This window comes from Anolis sagrei, chromosome 7 (genome assembly GCF_037176765.1).
Source record: "Anolis sagrei isolate rAnoSag1 chromosome 7, rAnoSag1.mat, whole genome shotgun sequence".
Classification (NCBI taxonomy): domain Eukaryota; kingdom Metazoa; phylum Chordata; class Lepidosauria; order Squamata; family Dactyloidae; genus Anolis; species Anolis sagrei.
This window is the reverse complement of record NC_090027.1, coordinates 24,045,635-24,069,312: the sequence shown is the minus strand read 5'-3', so window position 1 is coordinate 24,069,312 and position 23,678 is coordinate 24,045,635. Positions and strand designations below refer to the sequence as shown.

General features: G+C 46.4%; 1 protein-coding gene across 1 annotated transcript in view; it reads left to right on the top strand.

Moving 5' to 3' along the window:
* The window catches only part of FAM178B (family with sequence similarity 178 member B), a 219,152-nt gene that overhangs the window by 38,489 nt on the left and 156,985 nt on the right, over nt 1–23,678 (top strand). Inside the window, exon 4 of the mRNA XM_067470607.1 lies at nt 18,047–18,149. Within this exon, the coding sequence (XP_067326708.1) occupies nt 18,047–18,149 (103 nt within the window). The remainder of the gene's footprint in view (nt 1–18,046; nt 18,150–23,678) is intronic.

Below are 23,678 nucleotides of genomic sequence, written 5' to 3'. Positions count from 1 at the left end.
TGCACATGCGCCTGGCTTTAACGGCTGGCTGTTTCCCCGCGAGGAGGAGGGGGTGTGGCCATGTGTCTCTTTGTAGACATGCAGTTTCTCCTTTGTGGACATGCAGTTTAGAAGTCCTTTCTGCTTTTTGTTTTTGTTGTTTTTTTGAGTGGAGAACATACATTGGGTTGTTAGGGACATAGTATCCAAATTAGGTGTCAATTGCCCCAGTTTCTGAGTTCTGTGAATAGCACAAACGAACATTACATTTTTATTTATATAGATTTTAATTGTGAATTAAATATTTAATAAAGATTATTTTTAAAAAAGAAAGAAATTCAAGCAAGGCTGGAGAAAGGGGTCTTTGGTGGCAAAGTGTGAAGGTAGAAGGATACTTTGACAGAGGAAACAGGTTTAATGCCCAGTATCAATAGCCAGAAGGGAAAGGTGTGGGGAGGGGGAACACCAACACTTAGGATTTTATTTCTCATGGTATGCTTCTAGCCCTCGCAGTGGCTGATCAAAGATTAAACAAGGAGGCGGCCGCAAACGCTAAGCACCACTTCATGCAATCCAATTTGGCAGATAGAAGCACTCAATGCGATTGCTTCAGAACATGCCAGGCTCAACGCAGCCTGCCTTTGATACCTTGCTACCAGCCCACTTTTGGCAGCTTACCAGTATCAGGATAAGTAAGCAAGCAACTGAAAAACTAGCTGGCTGCTCAGTGATGCCACTTTGCTGCCGCTTTGCCTCACACCAAAACCTGTCCTGCTTCTCCTATTTCACAGCAAATATCTATCTGTCTGTCTGTCTATCTATCTATATGTATATAATAAAAGTCAGTGTTTGTATGCGGAGGGAGGACGGTCTATGTCGCAGCTTTCTGATTGGCTGCCACTTTCACAGGCCATTGTGACCAGCACGGGTGATGAACCTGGACCAAACTTGGCACACTTAACCCCCATGACCCCCTTTACGTCCTGGTGAGGTTTGGGGGAGGACAGACAAAGGATGATGGGATTTGTACTACTTTCCCACCCTTTTGTTCCCACAGACTACTGTGGCCCCCAACAAAGACTGATAAAGACCAAACTTGGCACACAGAGCCCCCATGACCCACTCTACATCCTACTGCTGTTTGGAGGAGAGTGGGACTTGGATGATGGGACTTGCAGTACATCCACTCACTTCCCGAAACCACTGCAACCCTCATCCAATGACTGATCAAGACCAAACTTGGCACACAGAGCCCCCATGACCCACTCTACATCCTGGTGCAGTTTCGAGGAGGATGGACCACAGATGATGGAACTTGAAGTACCTCCATTCACTTCCAGAGACCGCTGTGACACTCATCCAATGACTGATCAAGACCAAACTTGGCACACAGAGCCCCCATGACCCATTCTACATCCTGGTACGATTTGGAGGAGAATAGGCCACAGATGATGGGACTCGAAGTACCTTCACTGACTTCTCGAGACTGCTGCGAACCTCATCCAATAACTAATCAAGACTAAACTTGGCACACAGAGCCCCCATGACCCACTCTACATCCTGGTGCTGTTTGGAGAACGATGGACGATGGGACTCACAGTACCTTCACTAACTTCCTGAGAGCACTGCAAGCCACATAAATAACTGATAAAGACCAACCTTTTCGCACAATGTCTTTCTCAAATTACCCAGGCAGCGCCGGGTCCCCAAGCTAGTAGTAAATAAAGAACAACACTAAAAAACAGGGGAATTCCAGACAGGAAACCATCACGGCCAGTAACACCTCGCAACAATGATTCCCCCAGGCAGGAAGCAGCCAGGCTTTGAAGCTGCAAGGCCTTTCAATGCTAATCAAGGCAACCAATTGCAACATTCACACTTGCCCCAAACAGACAAGAGTTCTTTCTCCCAGCCTGGACATTATTCCACAGATATATATACAGTCCACTTACCTCATTTCCAATAGAACTCTATGAAGATATGTGATCGGAGGTGACCCCCCCCCCCCTTCCAGGACTCTGTAAAAGATAGTTCAAAATCAGGGAATTCATAGTTTGGTCAAGGACACCAGGCTGTAATGATCCCATAATCCCCTATCTCTCCCCCATGTGGGAACCCAAGGCTTTTTCCATAGCCCCATGGCCCTACATGGCAACGCTCCTGTAACCCAAACTAGCAGCGAACCAAAACAGTTGTATTGCCTTATAAACAAACAAACAAAACACAAAGTTTGCAGACTTGGTCACTTGGAGTGCCTTTGGTGTTGCTGCAAAAAGGTCCTCCATTGTGCATGCAGTAGGGCTCAGGTTGCATTGCATTGCAGTAGGTGGTCTGTGGTTTGCTGTTCTTCACACTTGCATGTCGTGGATTCCACTTTGTAGCCCCATTTCTAAAGGTTGGCTCTGCATCTCTATTTCTTGATTTAAGTCGTTGGCGTGCTGGCTGATACCCAAACTGAGGGTGGGCTGGAGATGTCACTGCCTCGGTCCTTTCACTGTTGGTTGCTACTCCTCGGCAGATGTCAGGTAGTGCAATACCAGCTAAACAATGTAATTTCTCCAGTTGGGTGCAGACACCCCATGATAATGCGGCATGTCTCATTAAGAGCCACATCCACTGTTTTAGTGTGGTGAGATGTGTTCCACAGTGGGCATGCATACTCAGCAGCAGCGTAGCATAGCGCAAGGGCAAATGTCTTCACTGTATCTGGTTGTGATCCCCAGGTTGTGCCAGTCAGCTTTCGTATTATATTGTTTCTAGCACCCACTCTTTGCTTGATATTCAGGCAGTGCTTCTTGTAGGTCAGAGCACGGTCCAGGGTAACTCCCAGGTATTTGATACAGAATGGGGGACACCTGGCTCGAGAGCAGTACATGTGAAAAAGATCTTGGAGTCCTTGTGGACAGCAAGTTAAATATGAGCCAACAATGTGAGTCGCCCTAGGGCTGAGAAGGGCGGTCTACAAATGTAGTAAATAAATAAATAAATAAATAAATGTGATGTGGCGGCAAAAAAGCCAATGGGATTTTGCCCTGCATCAATAGGAACATAGTGTCTAGATCTAGGGAAGTAATGCTACCCCTCTATTCTGCCTTGGTTAGACCACACCTGGAATATTGTGTCCAATTCTGGGCACCACAATTGAAGAGAGATATTGACAAGCTGGAATGTGTCCAGAGGAGGGCGACTAAAATGATCAAGGGTCTGGAGAACAAGCCTTATGAAGAGTGGCTTAAAGAGCTGGGCATGTTTAGCCTGAAGAAGAGAAGGCTGAGAGGAGATATGATAGCCATGTATAAATATGTGAGAGGAAGTCACAGGGAGGAGGGAGAAAGCATGTTTTCTACTTCCCTGGAGACTAGGATGCAGAACAATGGCTTCAAACTACAAGAGAGGAGATTCCATCTGAACATGAGGAAGAACTTCCTGACTGTGAGAGCGATTCAGCAGTGGAACTCTCTGCCCCAGAGTGTGGTGGAGGCTCCTTTTTTGGAAGCTTTTAAACAGAGGCTGGATGGCCATCTGTCAGGGGTGCTTTGAATGCAATACTCCTGCTTCTTGGCAGGGGGTTGGACTGAATGGCCCATGAGGTCTCTTCCAACTCTATGATTCTATGATTCTATGTGTGCTGCAATGCTCCAGCAGGATTCCTTCCCAGGTAATCCTCAGAGCTCGGGATGCTTGTCTGTTCTTAAGGTGAAAAGCACATTTCTGTGTTTTAGATGGATTAGAAATCAGCTGGTTTTCCCTGTAATAGGCAGTAAGAGAACCTCGAGCTTCGGAGAGCTTCTGTCCAACCATCTCAAAGCTCCCTGCTTGAGCGGTAATGGCACAATCATCAGCATAGATGAAATTCTCTGTCCCTTCTGGCAATGGCTAGTCATTTGTGTAAATGTTGAACATTGATGGAGCAAGTACGCGCCCCTGAGGCAGGCCGTTCTTCTGTTTCCACCATCTGCTTCTTTGGCCCTGGAACTCAACAAAAAAGCTCCTGTTTTGTAGCAGATTTCCTATGAAGAAATGAGATTGAATGAGAAGATTGAATCATGAAAGAATGAGAAGATAGAATCAAGGAAGCTGTAGCTCTGAGTTTGGAAGACCTGAGCAGGACTGTTGATGGCTGTGTCTCCTGCAGAAAGGTGAAGTCACCTGGAAAGCACCAGCAAACCTGTTTGGGTGGGTCTTCCCTCCCTTTTGCCCCAGGAACTGACCCTGCCACTTGGTGAATCCCTTCTGAACTCCTCTTGACCTCTGCCCGAATGGTATGCAGTCTCATTGCTGCTGTCAGAAGGAGCACTATCACTATCCGCCCCTCCTTCCTGGGAGAAGGATTAGAGCCTCCTCCTTTCGGAGCCAGGTGTAGCTGCCCAGGCCTGGCAGCCCACAGCTTTCACACCCACGAGGATTAACGGAGCAGGTTTTGCTTTGTTAAACCCCTATTGTCCCCGAAGGAGAGCCAGCCCGGGCAGGCTGCCAGCTTCCCTCCTGCCAGGTTCGGCCTTTTGTGATTTGCTCAGCACCGGATTCCTCTGTGCCTCCCCCGCACCTGAGCAGAAGCGAATTGAGCTGTTTTTACATAGGAGCAAAGTAGTCAGTGATGTTTATATCGATGTCTTTCTCCTCACCGTATTTTTTATTCTTATTATCTCGTAGCTCTCAGAGCGGAGAATTTTAGCAAAGGTTGCAGCCAAGCATTTTGGGAACCACAACCCTGCGGTCGACTGAGCAGAGCACAGCACACAAGGGGGTCCAATTCCCTCCTTACCTTTTGTCTCAAGTTATACAGCCAGAAGTATTATCTGAGGCCCTTTCAAAGCCTCTAGTAGCAACATGATGTGTTTTCTCCCTCTGTGGGAATATGCTTTTCCTTTTTTTACAAAAATATTGAGCAGAGGATTGACGTTATTGCGAGATGGAAATTCTGGCCATATAGAAAATCAGCCTTGCTGAGCCGCTCTTTCAGATACTCTCTGTTTATGTTTGGTGTTAGCCGCTTTTGGCTTCCCATCGGAAAATTAAAGCAGGATGTCAGCATGAGAGAATGAAACCGAGGCAAAAAAAAAAAATATGGTTTTGTGGTCGTTAGGAATCGGGAGGGGAGGGGTGGGCTAGGAGGAGGAAACGAGCCTTGTAAGCAGGCCCACCACAGCGATGGGTCTTCCAAAACATTTTACTAGCTTGCTACTGTTGGGTTTCATCCCTGGACTGCACAATTCTCTTGTGCCATCAATGAGTAGATCAGAGTTTCTCAACCTGAGGTTTGGGACCCCGGGCCGGGGGGGGGGGGGGTTGCAAGGGAGTTTCAGAGGGGTCGGCAAAGACCATCAGAAAACCCTCCTCCACTGTGATTGGCCAGCCTCTTTCTCAGACCCCAAGCGGGAGAGGGGAGAGCAGGCATACGAGGCGCATGGCAGTGTGGTGTGCATGTGCAGGAGAAGGAGAGTGTGCAAGGCTAAAGGGAGACTCGCATCAGTGAGTCCCTTGAAGACCTGGGGGTTCCGTGTGGGAAGTTTGGCCCAATTCTATCATTGGTGGGGTTCAGAATACTCTTTGATTTGTACCCTAGAAACTTTTAAAAAGAACCTCAAAACCTGGTTCTTCCGTTGCGCCTTTGGTGAATAGTTATTCAATCCCACATTGTCTCTCATGTGCAATGTTCTGCCACTGGAGCCCCCCCTCGTGGGAAAGTTTGATTCCACATCTCCCACTATAATGAGCCCTCCTCCACAAATAATTTGTTTCTCTTTTATCTCACACGAGTTTTTAACCGGTTTTAATTAGTTCTTTTAACCATTACATGTAGCCCACCCATTGTCTCTGTGTTTGTGTTTATTGTAATTTTATATTGTTGTACATATGTTTTATGTTTTTGTTTTTTTTTGTAATATATTTTTATTGAGTTTCTTAATTAACAGAGAAAGTGGAGGAACAATTGTGAGGTATAGGAATGTAGGAATGAAAGACGGAAAGGGGGTGGGAGTTGGGGAAAGGGATGAGGGTAAAAGGGGAGCAAGAGAGGAGGGGGGAAAAAGACAGAAAAACCCAGAAGTAAGCAATAACGGCAACCATGGGGTTGATGGGCTTTCTCTTTTTCTTCCTCGCTAGGGATAGAAAAGTTGGTACATCGGTAGAGTGAGAACAATTGCCGCAAAGAAAAGGTTGGAAAATAGGAAGAGTTTCTAAGAGGATGCCCCTTCCTAATTGTCCTCCCGACTTTGGTTGCTTAAAATGTTTTATGTAATTATGATATTGTTTATTGTTTGCGTTTTCGGTTTGCGTTCGGTCGTTCTTTATTGTAATTGTTGTTTGGGCTTGGCCCTATGTAAGCCGCTCCGAGTCCCCATTGGGGAGATGCTGGCGGGGTACAAATAAAGTTTATTATTATTATTATTATTATTATTATTATTATTATTAGGTGAACTATAAATCCCAGCAACTACAACTCCTTAAGGTCAACGTCTATTTTCCCTAAACTCCACCGGTGTTACATTTGGGCTTATTGAGTACTGTGCAAAGTTTAGTCCAGATCCATCATTGTTTGAGTCAACAGTCCTCTCTGGATGTAGGTGAACTACAACTCCAAACTCAAGGTGAATGCCCACCAAAGCTTTCCAGTATTTCCTGTTGGTCATGGGAGTTCTATGTGCCAAGTTTGGTTCAGTTCCATTGTTGGTGGAGTTCAGAATGCTCTTTGACTGTAGTTGAACTATAAATCCCAACAATTACAACTTCCAAATGACAAAATCAGCCACCTCAACCCCACCAGAATTCAAGTGTATTGTGCCAAATGTGGTCCAGTGAACGAAAATACATCCTGCATATCAGATATTTACATTACAGTTCATAATGGTAGCAAAATTACAGTTGTTAAATAGAAACGAAAATAATGTTCTGCATGGGGATCACCACAACATGAGGAACTGTATTGAGGGGTCAATTCCACTGTGCTTAGAAGCTAAGGATTATGCCCATTTTGTACAACATTACTTTTTGGACTATAACTTCTCTAATCCCATGACCAGCAAGAGTCCCAACATTCACATTGCCTAATTCTGATGTTTCCTCCTGGTGACATCATATCAAATGCTGCAAGTGGCATTTGAGTTCCAGGGCCAGAGAAGCAGATGGCAAAAACAGAAGAATGACTTAACTCAGGAGAGTGTGCTTGCCCCATCAATGTTTAATATCTACATAAATGTCCAGCCTCTGCCAAAAGGGACAGCGTTTCATCTATGCTGACGATCATGCCATCACCGCTCAAGCAGGGAGCTTTGAAAGGGTTGAACAGATGTTCTCCGAAGCTTTAGGCGCTCTTACTGCCTATGACAGGAAAAACCAGCTGATTCCTAATATGCTAGAGCAGTGGTTCTCAACCTAGGGTCCCCAGATGTTTTGGTCTTCAACTCCCAGAAATCCTAACAGCTGGCAAACTGGTTGGGATTTTGGGAGTAGTCCAACATTCAGCAGCCAGATTAATAACTGGGGCAACTTACAGGGAGCGGTCAACCCCCCACTGGCTGCCATTTATTTTCCGGTCCCAATTCAAGGTGCAGGTTATCACCTATAAAGCCCTAAACGGTTTGGGACCCGCCTACCTTCATGACCGTATCTCCCTCCATGAACCAACTCGGGCCCTCCTTCTGGGGAGGCCCTTCTTTCACCCCTGCCAATTTCACAAGCTCGCCTAGTAAGTACAAGGGGGAGAGCTTTTTCCTCTGTGGCCCCCCTACTCTGGAACTCACTACCTGGAGAAATTAGGAAAGCCCCTACCTTAGAAACCTTTAAAAAGGACCTTAAAACCTGGCTCTTCCGCTGCGCTTTTGATGAATAGGTTTACATTCTCACACTATTGCTTAGCCTCAACATTTTGTCATTGGAGTATATGTGCCCCCCCCCCCCACCTTTGTGGGAAAGCTTGATTCCACAATCCCCACTATAATGAGTCCTCCTCCACAAATAATTTGTCTCTATCTTGCCTTAGTTTTAATCAGTCTCTCTCTTAATCATTACATGTAGCCCGCCCATTGTCATTGTGATTGTGCCTATTGTAATTTTATATTGCTATATTTTCATATGTTTTATGTAATTATGTTGTTTGTTGTTTATTGGTTGCATTTTCGGTTTTATTTTATTGTAATTTTTTGTTTGGGCTTGGCCTCATGTAAGCCGCTCCGAGTCCCCATTGGGGAGATGGTGGCGGGGTATAAATAAAGACTATTATTATTATTATTATTGTAGGCCAAAACATCTGGGGACCCACAGGTCGTGTCGGAACCCAGACGCCTTAACGAGCCAGACTCAGGAGTATGTCCAAAAGTATAGTTTATTAATACAAAGCAAAAGGGACTCAGAGACACTTCGGTGGCCCTGGTCAAAACTCAGAAGTAGCAGCAAGTTTCAGCTTAAAAAGCAAACTAAAGCAATAATCCGGATTATCCAGAGAAAAGATCCAGATTAAACTGAAGTGCTTCCAAAGTCACTCAAAACAACACAGCAACTGAAGAACGAACAAAGAGCCGTGAAGAAAGAACCGTAGTCAAATGAAGTATGAGATCGAAGAAAGCCAAGTCCAAAGTTGCGAGGTTCCAAAGTCCACGTAGGCAGCATCGTAGTAAAAAGCAGTCCGAAGTCAAAGAAGGGGAAAGAAGGCCACTCACGAGAATCCAAGCCGAGTTGTCACACGAATGGAAGCAGCAACCTGCAGATCCAGGACCCAAGCCCAACACGAAAGCGGCAGTGACAAAACCTAAGGCACGAAACCAACACTTTGCCTTTGCAAAGATCTTCCATTTCAGTGCCTACTTTTATCTTACACCTCATCATCCAATGATGAGCTGACCTCCGCCCCACCGTCATCCCTTACAGCTGTCCTTGCTTCTGCACCTGAACGCCGACGCCCATCCCTCCAACTCTTCCATCTCTTGTCAAGACTTAGATCTCCCCAAGACTCCACAGTATCTCCCGATTGCCAATCCCTACCACCAGAAAACCCCACAAACGTGTCACTAGACGTTGGCTGAGTACATACATCTCGAACCTCTTGCACCTTGGTCCAATCCAGTGTGTCATCCCCATCACTCCCAGACCCATCACTCCCAGAGAAACCCATGAAAGTCTCTTCGTCTGTGGGAGCAGTAAGTATATCCCGGATCTTCTTCCTCTGTCGCTTCTCATCCGATTCCTGCTCCCGAGTAACCCTCTTAGTTCCCCTATTTACATCCACTGTATCTCCTTCCTCCTCCTCACTCATTCACTCTCAGAAAACCCTTTGAAGGAATCTTCGTCGGTAGGTGGCGTAAGTATATCCCGGATCCTTTTTTTCTGTTGCTCCTCATCTAGCTCTTGCTCCCGAGCAGGCCCGTAGCCAGGATTTCAATTCGGGGGGGGGGGGGGGGGGTTGAGTTTTTTTCAGGCGGGGTTCGGGGGGGCTGAGTTTCGGGGGGGGGGGCTGAGTCTGAGTGAAAGAGGGTCTATCCTAGCAAACCTTTTGTATCATTACCCCAGTACCCCCATGCATATGGGATATATCGAGTATGGTGATCAGATCATGATATGAATAACATAACAGTTTAAATAATGCACCAGTAAGGCCTTTTCGCGAACCACCATGAGAATTTCAGGGGGGGGGGGGGGGCTGAAGCCTCTCAAGCCCCCCCCCCCCCCCCCCCCGGCTACATGCCTGCTCCCAAGCACTCCTTTTCCCTCTTCTGCCACCCATACTACCACTTGTAGTGTTACCAACAGGCTTTACTACAACAGGTTGAGAACCACTGTGCTAGACCATGACAGAGTATGGAATTAGCTCAATTTTTGGAGAGAGATCACGGCTCTAAAGACTATTGTTTGAATTACACTTGACCATGAAAACCCATTGGGTGCTTCTACTTAAGTCACACTTTCTCAGTCCCAGAAAACCTTGCGATCGTGTCACCATAAATCAGAAGCAACTTGAAGGCACCCAAGAATATCAACACAGAAGAGATAAGGTACAGACCCGAGCTGAATGAGAGATTTAGATTCCCATTACATACTAATTTCAACACCATGTGTGAAAATGCCTCTGGTCTCCATCTGAGTTCAGTGTGGGATGGCTGTGGGTGTGCTGTGTTTTCCCACAGGAAGCAAAGACAGTGCCTGTTTTGATTGGAATTCTCCCCGACAGGGCGGTAAGAGTTAAAAATGTGGCATTAAGAAACGAGAGAACTTTTCTTTCATCCTGATTAAATTATACAGTCGTCAATGTAGGTCAGGTTTCTAAGCTGAAAGCCATTTAATAAAAAGAGAGAGAGACCTTTAAAAAAAGAAGTCACTTTTAGTTACGAAGAAGGGGGAAGGAATAAATAAAAGAGAAGGAGAGGGAGCAGCCGAAGCCCCATCTGATCCTGGATGTGTTCAGTTTCAGCCCAGAGCGATTTGAGACAGCTGAGAAATTGAGCCTTGAAATTGGAGCTTTCTAATGGGGATGAAAAGGGGAGGGGGGAGAGCCGAGAAATGAGCCCCCCCAGTTAGATTACCCGAGCAGGATCTGGAACGGAGCGTGAAATCGCCTTTTGCTCTATGGATGCCACGATGAAAGCACATGTAGGGAGCTTTCCCCCGGGACAGGGATGGAGTTATTGCTCAAAATAGCAGCCCCAGCAACAGGCCTGGCTCAAGGGCTTGGTTGGTGGGGACTGGGTTTGCAAGGAAGGGGACAACTACAAAAAAGCACAGTGTTCCCTTGTGACTCCCCTCAACTGTGTTTATTCCTCCCTCCAGGGAAAGAAAGGGTTGTCATCTCAATGTAATGGTTTTTATCTATTGACGAGTACAGAACCTTCAGGCCTGGTGGGTTCTCTTTTACTTACTTACTTAGGCGATCCCTCATAGCCCGAAGATTATGGTTGTCCAAGTGTAGTGTCTTAGCTGTGGGTTCGTAGGTGGCTGTGGAGCCCTGTTCTTGATTCCCATGTTTGTTTATTTATTAAGAACTTTTGTATACCGGTCTTCTCACCTCCGTAGAGGGACTCAGGCCGGTTTCCAACAACAGTATACAAACAATCGTTTAACAACATCACATTCCATATTACACTAAGACATTAAAATACCAAAAATACAATCATATCATTACAGTGGCCAAGTCGTCATAATAAAATTGTTGTTCATCACCATCCATCCATGTAGCCACGCGTTATTGTCTCACTCATCAAATGCCAGTTTCCAGAGCCAGGTTTACACCTGTTTTCTAAAAGTCAGGAGAGAAGGGGCAGTTCTAATCTCCAATGGGAGGGAGTTCCAGAGCCGAGGGGCCACCACCGAGAAGGCCCTGTCTCTCGTCCCCACCAGGCGCTCTTGCAAGGACGGTGGGACTGAAAGCAGGACCCCTCCAGACAATCTTAACAATCTTTAGGAGAAATGCCTCTAGAACATGGCCCTATAGCCCGAAAAAACCCACAAGAACCTACTTAACAATCTTGTTGGTTCATAGGGGAGAATCCGTTCGGACAGGTAAACTGAGCCGGAGTCGTTTAGGGATTTATAGGTTAACACCAGCACTTTAAATTGTGCTCGGAAGCTAATTGGCAGCCAGTGGAGCTGGCCAACAGAGGAGTAGTATGTTCTCTGTACCCCGCTCCTGTTAGTAATCTGGCTACCGCTCGTTGGACTAGTTGGAGCTTCCAGGCAGTCTTCAGAGGCAACCCTACGTAGAGAGTGTTGCAGTAATCTAAATGGGATGTAACCAGAGCGTGGACCACCGTGGCCAAGTCAGACTTCCCAAGGTACGGGTGCAGCTGGCGCACAAGTTTTAATTGTGCAAAAGCTCCCCTGACCACCGCCGAGACCTGGGGTTCCAGGCTCAGTGATAAGTCCAGGATCACTCCCAAGCTGCAAACCTGTGCCTTCAGGGGGAGTGTAACCCCGTCGAGCACAGGCTGTAACCCTATGCCCTGTTCGGCCTTTTGACTGACCAGGAGTACCTCTGTCTTGTCTGGATTTAGTTTCAATCTGTTGTCCCTCATCCAGTCCGTTACAGCGGCCAAGCACCGGTTCAGGACTTGAACAGCCTCCTTAGTAGTAGGTGGGAAGGAGTAACAGAGTTGGACATCATCTGCGTACAGATGACATTGCACCCCGAAACTCCGGATGATCTCTCCCAACGGCTTCATGTATATGTTAAACAACATGTTCTCCCGCAGTGAAGGTGGTCTTGGTCAGGGTTGACTTGACACGCCTTCCTCTTGGCTTTAAGTCCATCTTTAAATCTCTTTTCCTGTCCACCAATATTCTATTTTCCGTTCTTGAGTTCGGAGTAGAGTAACTGCTTTGGGAAACGATGATCGGGCATTCGAACTACGTGGCCAGTCCAGCGATGTTGATGGCATAGGAGCATTGCTTCAATGCTAGTAGTCTTTGCTTCTTCCAGCACGCTGACGTTTGCCCGCCTGTCTGCCCAAGAGATTTGCAGGATTTTTTGAGGCAGTGCTAATGAAATCATTCCAGCAGTTGAGTGTGACATCTGTAGACAGTCCACGTTTTGCAGGCTTTTAGCAGGGTTGGGAGGACAATCTTCTATATATATATAAAAAATGCTCTGTTCATAACGAGTACCTTAAAAACAAAAGAACCAATGAACAAAATCACACCAAATATGGCAACAAAACGTCTCACAACACAAGGAGTGACCATCACTCAAAAATTATGATTTTGTCATTTGGGAGTTGTAGTTGCTGGGATTTATAGTTCACCTACAATCAAAGAGCATTCTGAACTCCATAAACAATGGTATTGAACCAAACTTGGCACACAGAACTCCCATGACCAGCAGAAAATACTGGAAGGGTTTGGTGGGCATTGACCTTGAGTTTGGGAGCTGTAGTTCACCTACATCCAGAGATCACTGTGGACTCAAACAATGATGATATATTATATATGATTCACACACATGCAGATGGAGCCATCCTGCCATAGATATAGATAGACAGACCGATAGGGAGTTGTAGTTGCTGGGATTTATAGTTCACCTACAGTCAAATAGCAAGATAGAATTGAACCAACCGGGGCATACAGGACTAGAAGTGGTTGGTGAGCATTGACCTTGAGTTTGGGAGTTGTAGTTCACCTTCATCCAGAGAGCACTGTGGATTCAAACAATGATAGATCTGGACCAAACTAGGCGCAAGCACTCAATACACCCAAGTATGAACACAGATGGAGTTTGGAGGAAATAGACCTTGACATTTGGGAGTTGTAGTTACTGGGATTTATAGTTCACCTACAATCAAAGAGCAATCTGAACCCCACCAATGACAGAATTGGGCAAACTTCCCACAGAACCCCCATGACCAACAGAAAATACTTAAGGCCATCCAATCCAACTCCCTTCACCAGGGCAAGAAAATGTAATCAAAGCCCTCCTGACAAAGACCCATCCAGCCATACATACAGATAGATAGATATGATTCACACACAGATATAGTATCATAGATTTGAAAGGGACCCCTGAAGAAGGACAATGATATGTTGCATATTCCAGAGTAGGCAAACCAGACACTTTGCACATCAACACTGACAAAGAAACAGCAAGAAATACTGTTTACCCACAAGCAGAAAGAAATTACATATATTAGAAACCAACACTTTCTCATTATTTTCCAGATCAACAGACTGGGCCACAGCAACGCGTGGCAGGGGACAGCTAGTGAACTATAAATCCCAGCAACTACAACTCCCAAATGACAAAATATTATTATTATTATTATTATTATTATTATTATTATTATTATTATTAACACAACAAGATGAGTCCACAGCAGACAAGATTACTATGCTGGCTGTTTTTGTTATTATTATTATTATTATTTTACTAACAAAATCAATTTTTGAGTGAAGGACATACATTGGGTTGTTAGGTGTCTTGTGTCCAAATTTGGTGTCAATTCGTCCAGTGGTTTTTGAGTTCTGTTAATCCCACAATCGAACATTACATTTTTATTTATATATACTATATTGGATAATGTTGAATATGTGGCATTGAATTTTGCCAATCTGTAAGCCGTTCTGAGTCCCCATCGGGGTGAGAAGAGCGTGATAGAAATAGAGTAAATAAATAAATTATTTCATAGCATTGATGCACACAACCATTTGCACATGCATCTGGGACTACAGGCCATTTGTTTTCCTTGTTATAAGACTCCCACATAGCTCCTGAACACAAGCACTTTCCCATTTGTTTTTCTTGGTATAAGAGTCCCAAATAGCTCCTGAACGCAGGCGCTTTCCGTTTTAATAATGAGGCACTTAAAATCAAACTACCCACTGCTTCCATTCTCTGCCAGTGATCCATCAATTCACTAGGGAGCACATATTCAACTTCATCCGTTGCGATCTTTCACACCGAGGGCATCTCTGTGCTGCAATTTGACGAGGCCCTGAAAAGTAACTGCTGGCCCTTCTCTCTTCATGTCATTGCAGTTCCTAAAAGGCCCCATTAAAACAGTTTTTAAAGTTTATTATATGGGCCAGGGGCTTGTATCCTATGAGTAAGAACATATGAACTTGGAAATAGCTTGATGCTACATTTGACTCTTGGTCCATCTGTGTCTATGTGCCTACAGACCACTTCTTGACTTATGGTGACCCTAAATGATATTGGTAAACAAAGGTAACTAAGAAATTGTTTCACTGTTTCCTATATCAATGTCTAGTTCCTTCAAGAGTATTGAAGGAACTAGTGGAAGTCATCTCGGAACCATTGGCAATCATCTTTGAGAGTTCTTGGAGAACGGGAAAAGTTCCAGCAGACTGGAGGAGGGCCAATGTGGTCCCAATCTTCAAGAAGGGCAAAAAGGATGACCCAAACAATTACCGTCTAGTCAGCCTCTTTATTAATGTCTTAGATGAAGGGTTAGAAGGCAGGATCATCAAGTTTGCAGACAACACCAAATTGGGAGGGATAGCCAATACTCCGTAGGACAGGAGCAGAATTCAAAACGATCTTGACAGATTAGAGAGATGGGCCAAAACTAACAAAATGAAGTTCAACAGTGACAAATGCAAGATACTCCACTTTGGCAGAAAAAAACGAAATGCAAAGATACAGAATGGGGGACAATGCTTGGCTCGAGAGCAGTACGTGTGAAAAGGATCTTGGAGTCCTCGTGGACAACAAGTTAAACATGAGCCAACAATGTGATGTGGCAGCAAAAAAAGCCAATGGAATTTTGGCCTACATCAATAGGAACATCATGTCTAGATCTAGGGAAGTCATGCTGCCCCTCTATTCCACCTGGAATATTGTGTCCAATTCTGGGCACCACAATTGAAGAGAGATATTGACAAGATGGAATGTGTCCAGAGGAGGGCGACTAAAATGATCAAGGGTCTGGAGAACAAGCCCTATGAGGAGCGGCTTAAGGAGCTGGGCATGTTTATCCTGAAGAAGAGAAGGATGAGAGGAGGTATGATAACCATGTATAAATATGTGAGAGGAAGCCACAGGGAGGAGGGAGCAAGCTTGTTTACTGCTTCCATGGAGATTAGGACAAGGAACAATGTCTTCAAACTACAAGAAAGGAGATTCCATCTGAACATGAGGAAGAACTTCCTGACTGTGAGAGCTGTTCAGCAGTGGAACTCTCTGCCCCGGAGTGTGGTGGAGGCTCCTTCTTTGGAAGCTTTTAAACAGAGGCTGGATGGCCATCTGTCAGGGGTGATTTGAATGCAATATTCCTGCTTCTTGGCAGGGGGTTGGACTGGATGGCCCATGAGGTCTCTTCCAACTCTTTGATTCTATGATTCTATGATTCTGGAGGGACAAATACATTGTAGCTTTACAAGCAGCAGCCTTCACACTGGCACTTTCTCTCACAAGGCTTCTCTCACACAAAGGTTTACCTCGCACTCCTCAGGACGATACACTATGCTCTATGTGTGTATGTTTCTTCAAGTCACCTATCAACTTATAGCAAACCTATAGATTTCATAAGAATGTCTCAGAAATATGCAAGATGCCAATTCCTTCCTACGAAATATAGCCTGCAGTACATATCATTCAGTGGTAGTCTCTTATCTGTGTATTAACAGACACTGATCCTACTTAGCTTCCATGATCAGATGATATCTGATGCCTTTAGGGCAGTGGTTCTCAACTTTCCTAATCCCGTGACCCCTTAATACAGCGCCTCACGTTGTGGTGAGCCCTAACCATAAAATTATTATTATTGCTACTTCCTAATTGTAATTGTGTTACTGTTATGAATCATAATGTAAATATCTGAAATGCAGGATGTATTTTCATTCACTGGACCAACTTTGGCACAAATACCCAACAACAGCGCTCCATGCTGTCATGTCAGTCACATGACCTTGGAGGTGTCTATGGACAACACTGGCTCTTCGGCCTAGAAATTGAGCACCAACTCCCAGAGTTGGACATGACTGGACTTAATGTCAGGGGAAAACTTTTACCTTACCTTACCTAATATGACCAAATTTGAACACTGGTGGGGTTGGAGGGAGAATTGATTATGTCATTTGGGAATTGTAGTTGCTGGGATTTATAGTTCACCTACAATCAAAGAGCATTTTGAACTCCACCAATGATGGAATTGGACCAAACTTGGCACACAGAACTCCCACGACCAACGAAAAATACTGGAAGGGTTTGGTGAGCACTGACCTTGAGTTTTGGAGTTGTAGTTCACCTGCATCCAGAGAGCACTGCAGACTCAAACAATGATGGATCTGGACCAAACTTGGCACGGATACTCAATATGCCCCAATGTGAACACTGGTGGAGTTTGGGGAAAACAGACCTTGGCATTTGGGAGCTACTGGGATGTATAGCTCCTCTGCCATCAAAGAGCTCGGAAGGATGCGTGGGGGGTGGGCAGAAAGGCTGCGCTCATGGCAAGGGTAGGCAGCCATTTTGGCAGGGATGGGGCCAACCAAGGCAGCTTCGCGACCCCCCGAAAATGGCCCAACGACCCCCCTGGGGGTCGCAACCCCCAGGTTGAGAACCGCTGCTTTAGGGTATATTATTATTATTAGATACACAACAAAATTAGTACTCAGCAAACAAGTTTACTACACTGGCTTTTGTATTTGATCGCACATCAGACACTTCCCAAGTGTCTTGGACTGTGTGATGTATCGGTGAATCATGCATGCAGATCCGAGTAGGGTGGTGTTTTGCAGCTGACAGATGGTAATTTTGTCAGCACTGATTGTTTTTAAGTGCAGGCCAAGGTCTGTAGGCATGGCACCCAGTGTGCCACCTTGACTGGCTTGTGCCAGAGTCTTTATTATTGTTGTTGAAGGCTTTCATGACCTGAATCACTGGGCTCTCTGGTCATGTTCCAGAAGCATTCCCTCCTGACATTTCATTCACTTCTATGGCAGGCAACCTCAGAGGTTGAGAGGTCTGTTGGAAACTCGGCTAGGTTTATATATCTGTGGAATGCCAAGGGTGGGAGAAAGAACTCTTGTCTGCTTGAGGCCAGTGTCAATGTTGCAAATGGTCACCTTGATTAGCAGTTAATGGCCTTGCAGCTTCAAAGCCTGGATGGTTGCTTCCTTGGGGAATCCTTTGTTGGGAGGTATTAGCTTGACCTGATTTATTCTTGTCTGGAATTCCCCTCCTTTTTGAGTGTTGCTCTTTAATTATTTTCCTGATTTTAGAGTTTTTAAAAATACATTTTATACTTGTATTAATACTGGTAGTATTTAATATTGGAATTATTATTATTATTATTATTATTATTATTATTATTAATTAAGGTTTGACTCATAACCCATTATATATTTACTCTGGATGGCAGTGGCATTTTGGTGGAAGTTCTGCCCCACACCTACAGCCAGATCTCCTTTTCCTCCCAACCTGATTTTAGAGTTAAATATAGATCTTTTCCGTGCATATTGCTAATATTGTTGCTTATATTTGAGTGGGCTTTGAAAGGACAGCTGCTTGCCTTTCATGTTAATGTATGAAGGGGTGTGCTGTTTGAATTTCCCGCCTTTGGTTCTATGACAAGCCTAAAGCTGCCCTTTTACTGACTTTCTCTTCCCATCTTTGTCCATTTGTTTCCAGGTTTCCAGAACACCTTTCTGGAGCTGCAGGGATTAAAATTGAGATGACTGAGGAAACCCTGTCTCCATTTGTCTTAGCAGCAACGCTGGACAATGTATGTAAGGTAGGTCTGAAGGAGGCACTGATGCACACAGAGAAGTGTAACTTTGGCTTTATTGGAATGCATTCCTTGTTTTGGTGTCACATATGTACCGTATATTCCGGCATATAAGATGACTGGACGTATAAGACGACCCCCACATTTTCCAGTTAAAATATGGAGTTTGAGATATACTCACTGTACAAGCCTACCCCTTTTCCATAGCTGGCTCTTAAGCTTAGAAATGGAGATGAGCACCGACCCCCAGAGTTGGACAAGACTGCACTTAATGTCAGGGGAAAACCTTTACCTTATCTAGAGTGAGCCCAGGGCCAGGTCTAACGTCCTTTCCCCAACAGCAACAATGAGCACCCTGAGCTCGACCAATGAAGGATTTGGAACTAATTTGGCACACAGAGTCCCCATGGCCAGCAAAAAATACTGGAGGCCTTTGGGGAAAAATTCACATTGATTAGGGGGAGTTGTAGTTCGCCTACATCCAGAGAGCACTGTGCATCCAAATACTGATGGATCTGACCAAACTTGGCACACATACCTTAAATGCCTGAGGAGGAGGGAGGGCAGAGGGAGGGAGGGGACGAGAAGGAGGAGCGGCAGGCTGCACTACCAGGCCAGCAGGGTGGTAGCCTACTGGGCTGTCCTCACAATTGCCAGCATGGAGTTGGCTCCACCTCTGCCCTCAAGCGCAGAACAGCTGCCGCAGGAGCCAAAGCTAGAGCATCGGGGGGGGGGGGGGGCGGGGGCAGCTCCAGCCTCTCTGGCTGCTCCAGTCCCTCCCCCATGGACGGCCCTGCCCCTCACGGTAACGCCCCCCCCCCCGCTCTGGCTTCAGCAGGGGGCAGGGGAGGAGGAGGCGATTCAGCCATACGGCGGGTATTTCACCTCCTCCTCCGCCGCCGCCGCTGCATTGAAAGCTGAGGCAGGCCTGGAGTGGAGGAGCCCAGTGCTGAGCTTTCTCCTCCATTCCAGACCTGCCTTAGCTTTCAATGCAGAGGAGGCGGCAGGGGAGAAGGGGGCGATTCAGCCACCGGATGGCTGAATCACCTCCTCCTCCTCCGCATTGACAGCCAAGGCAGGCGTGAAATGGAGGAGGCTCCTCCATTCCAGGCCTGCCTTAGCTTTCAATGCGGAGGAGGCGATTCAGCCGTCGAACGGCTGAATCACCACATCCTCCTCCGCATTAACAGCCAAGGCGGGCCCGGAATGGAGGAGGAAGCTCAGCACTGGGAGACAAGTGGTGCTGGAGGGCAGACCTCGGATCCGCTTGTCACCTGCTGCCGGGCTTCAGCTTCACCAAGCCTCCTCCATTCCAGGCCTGCCTCGGAATGGGCTGCCCTCCAGCACTTTTTGCCTCCCGGTGCTGAGCTTCAGTTTTGCCAAGCGGCTCTTTCGCTCAATGCCCGCCTCGGCTGTCAGTGCAGCAGCGGCGGAGGAGGAGGCAACGTGGCCATCGAATGAGTATATCGCCTCCTCTGCTGCCACTGCTACCCTGATAACCAAGGCGGGCATGGAGTGGAGGAGCCCCTTGGTGAGGCTGAAGTCCAGCAGTGGGAGACAAGTGGCACTGGAGGAGCGCAGCAGCTAGGCAGTTGCCCGCCTCCCTCGCCTGGCCCCAAAACAGGAAGAGAATCTTTATACCCGGCATACTAGATGACCCCCAAGTTCAGCAAGGATTTCCCAGGCTAAAAAAGTCGTCTAGTACGCCGGAATATACGGTACTGTTTTCTCCCTCTCCTAGATAAAGCTTGGAGTAACACTCCCACCCCACTACCAAGTGGATACTGGATTTGTGCAGTGTTCGCTGGATCTTGTGTTGTTGTTTATTCCTTCAGTCATTTCCAACTCTTGGTGACCTCCTGGCCCAGCCCACGCCAGAGCTCCCTCTCTGCCGTGGCCACTTGCAGCTCCTTCAAGGTCAAGCCAGTCATTTCAAGGATACCATCCATCCATCTTGCCCTTGGCTGGCCTCTCTTCCTTTTTCCTTCCATTTTCCCCAGCATCATTCTCTTCTCCAAGCTTTCCTGGCTTCTCATGATGTGGCCAAATGACTTCATCTTTGCCTCTAATATCCTTCCCTCCAGTGAGCAGTTGGGATTTATTTCCTAGCGGATGGACTGGTTGGATCTTCTTGTGGTCCAAAGCACTCTCAGGATTTTCTTCCAACACCACAGTTCAAAAATGTCTATCTTCAATTGCTCAGCTTTCCTTATGGTCCAAATTTGGGCCAAACTTCCCACACAGAACCCCCATGACAACAGAAAATAATGTGTTTTCTGATGGTCATTGGCAACCCCTCTGACACCCCCCTGACACCCCCGCCCCCCCAGGAATCTGGACCTCAGGTTGAGAAACGCTGATCTACTAAGACAATTCTGATGAGAAAGGAAGCTCTTCAAGAAAGACTGGAAATTAGCATGCTTTATAATACACCAGAATGTAGAAGATTCTGAAATCCTTTTGTGAGCAGAACCAAACCCAATTCCAAATATGTTCTCGTCACAATTGGTTTCAGAAGCCCAGGGTCTTTGCAACTAGGCCTTGGGAGTGCCCTCACTATACAGCCTTTGCTTTGATTCTATTTCAACTAGTTGCGTTCCTGCTGTCTGCAGATTAGCTCCTTCTCAATCTCTGCTGCTGCCAGTTAGTCTCCCTCCCATCTTTCTAATCCCCTGTTTGTCACACACTGCAATCATCCCTGCGGTAGTTAAACCGCGATGATGCTAACTAGGGGATTAGGATTTTCAAGAGGGGAAGACGTCGTCCACGCCGAAATCAGCGCGCCGTAGTAAAGTGTCAGAGTGATTTGTTAGCCAGAGACGTCCCCAGTGTGAAAGCATGAGCCCCGAGATCTGGCACACTAGGAAAATAAAAATGCTGGGGAGAAAGACCAAGTTTCAAGGGTTTTTGCAAGATGCTATTCAAAGGCCAAGCATGGTTTAAACTTCAGAACAGGAGCCTCTTTATGAGAGTTGGAAAAAGAAAGCTGTACATAAGATACCTTTTGTTCAATCTGGCTTCTGCAAAGGGAAAGACGGGTGTATGCGAACCCCAGACATCCTAGGTCAGAAGCCAAGTCGTGGAGCGAGTGTTACTCTGCTTTAAATCAGATCAGAATCTGTGTCAAAGCAATCGCTTTGCACCTGGAGTCCCCCTTTGGTGCACCACTTCCTTCTTTAACCACTTTGCAAACCGCTTCAAAGCATATGGTAAATCTCCCTTCCCAGGTGTGAATAATTCATTAGAATAGCTCTCTGATTTGCATTGTTTCTTTCATCCAGGCCTGGTCCAGCTTTTGCAGAGACAGTGTGGGCCAAAATCCTGTGGCCTCTGCTCTGTCCCACTTCAAGCAAGGGAACAGGCTTGAAGCAAAGCTGGCAGAGCTATATCCCGTGAGCAACAGGTCTGCCTCTCGTACATTCAGCCAGAACAAGAATATTCATATTGGTAGCTGTCCTTGGACTGCTGGGGAGTTTTTGACCAAGAGATAACTATAACCAGTGACACAAAAATGTGACCTGTCACAATAGTAATGAGAATGATTTACAGTATATACCCGAGTATAAGCCTAGTTTTTCCGCCCTTTATTTAGGCTGAAAATCCCCCCTTGGCTGACATTTGGGTGAGGATCCTGGGGGTAGAGCTTCTTTCATCCCCACGCCTTCCTGCCAACAAACCAGCTCTCCTTCCTCATCTCCTCTCTCGTGTAGCTCACACCTTCCTCTCCTCCTCTCTCAGCGCATCGCGTGCCTTCTCTTCTCCTCTCTTGGCGTAGCGCACACCTTCCTATCCTTTCTCGGTGTAGCATGCACCTTCCTCTCCTCCTCTCGGTGCAGTGCGCACCTTCCTCTTCTCCTCTCTCGCCTTCCTCTCCTCTCTTGACACAACGTGCCTTCCTCTCCTCCTCTCTCGCCTTCCTCTCCTCTCGGCACAGCGCGCCTTCCTCTCCTCCTCTCTTGGCGTAGTGCACACCTTCCTCTCCTCTCTCGGTGTAGCATGCTCCTTCCTCTCCTCCTCTCTCGGTGCAGCATGCACCTTCCTCTCCTCCTCTTGGCATAGCACGTACCTTCCTCTCCTCCTGTCGGTGCAGTGCGCGCCTTCCTCTTTTCCTCTCTCGCCTTCCTCTCCTCTCTTGGCACAGCGCGCCTTCCTCTCCCCCTCTCTTGGCGTAGCACACACCTTCCTCTCCTCTCTTGGTGTAGCATGCTCCTTCCTCTCCCGGTGCAGCACGCACCTTCCTCTCCTCCTCTTGGCATAGCACGCACCTTCCTCTCCTCCTCTCGGTGCAGTGCGTGCCTTCCTCTTCTCCTCTCTTGCCTTCCTCTCCTCTCTTGGCACAACGCGCCTTCCTCTCTTCCTCTCTCGCCTTCCTCTCCTTTCGGCACAGCACGCCTTCCTCTCCTCCTCTCTTGGCGTAGCGCACACCTTCTTCTCCTCTCTCGGTGTAGCATGGTCCTTCCTTTCCTCCTCTCTCGGTGCAGCACGCACCTCCTCTCGGCATAGCGCGCACCTTCCTCTCCTCCTCTCGGTGCAGTGTGTGCCTTCCTCTCCTCCTCTCTTGCCTTCCTCTCCTCTCTCGGCACAACGCACCTTCTTCTCCTCCTCTCTCAGCACAGTGCACGCTTTCCTGTTCTCCTCTCTCAGCGCCAGTCTTTCCCACTTTTCCTCATTTTTATACACACAGCATATCCCCCAAAATGTGTAGTTAAAATAAACTATGGTGATTATTGGAAGGATACATAAGCACATTTACATTGAAGTTTTGAATAATGATTTAATCAGAGTTAGACAGTCTTATCTTAAATGAGTTTTAAGTAAGTATTCAAAACCGCTTAACCTCCTGATGCCGCAATTAATGTTTTTTTTATTGGTATATATTTTTATTTTGAAATGTACCCATAGCTGCTTCATTTCCCACCCTCAACTTAGACCCAAGCCAATACATTTCCCTCCCCAGTTTTTTGTGGTAAAATTAGGTGCCTCAGCTAATATTCGGGTTGGTTTATACTCGAGTATATGCAGGTAATTCTTTTTAACATACATTCAATTGCAGTCCATCCCTTTTGAATAGTGTCCTTGTGATTGAATACAGCAATTCCAGTGAAGCTGCCACTCTTCATATCAGTAGCAGAAGTCTTGAGATTTTGTTCAAAGCCCTCATCGCAGCTGCCTGGACCTTTTCAGCTGTCCCCAAATGATGTCCTTTGAGGGACGTTTTAAGCTTGGTCCCTCTACGAAAGAGCCTTTACACAGTCCACATTGTTCTCAGTTCTTGAAGTAGAAGGACGCCCTGCGGGCTGTTTGCTCTCAGTGCTCTTCTTTCTGTCCTTGAACACCTGCAGACTTGGGCTGAAGACAAAACAGCATTCCCATAAACCAACCTCAATGACTGCAATATTTTAGAACCAGGTTTTCCACGTTTCACTTGATCATGTAACCCTTCTCCAGATCCCTCTGCATTTTTGCCTGTGACAGGACACAAAAAGTACCACAAACATTGCTAATGTAATGACTGCTACAAAGGCATCCACCCTT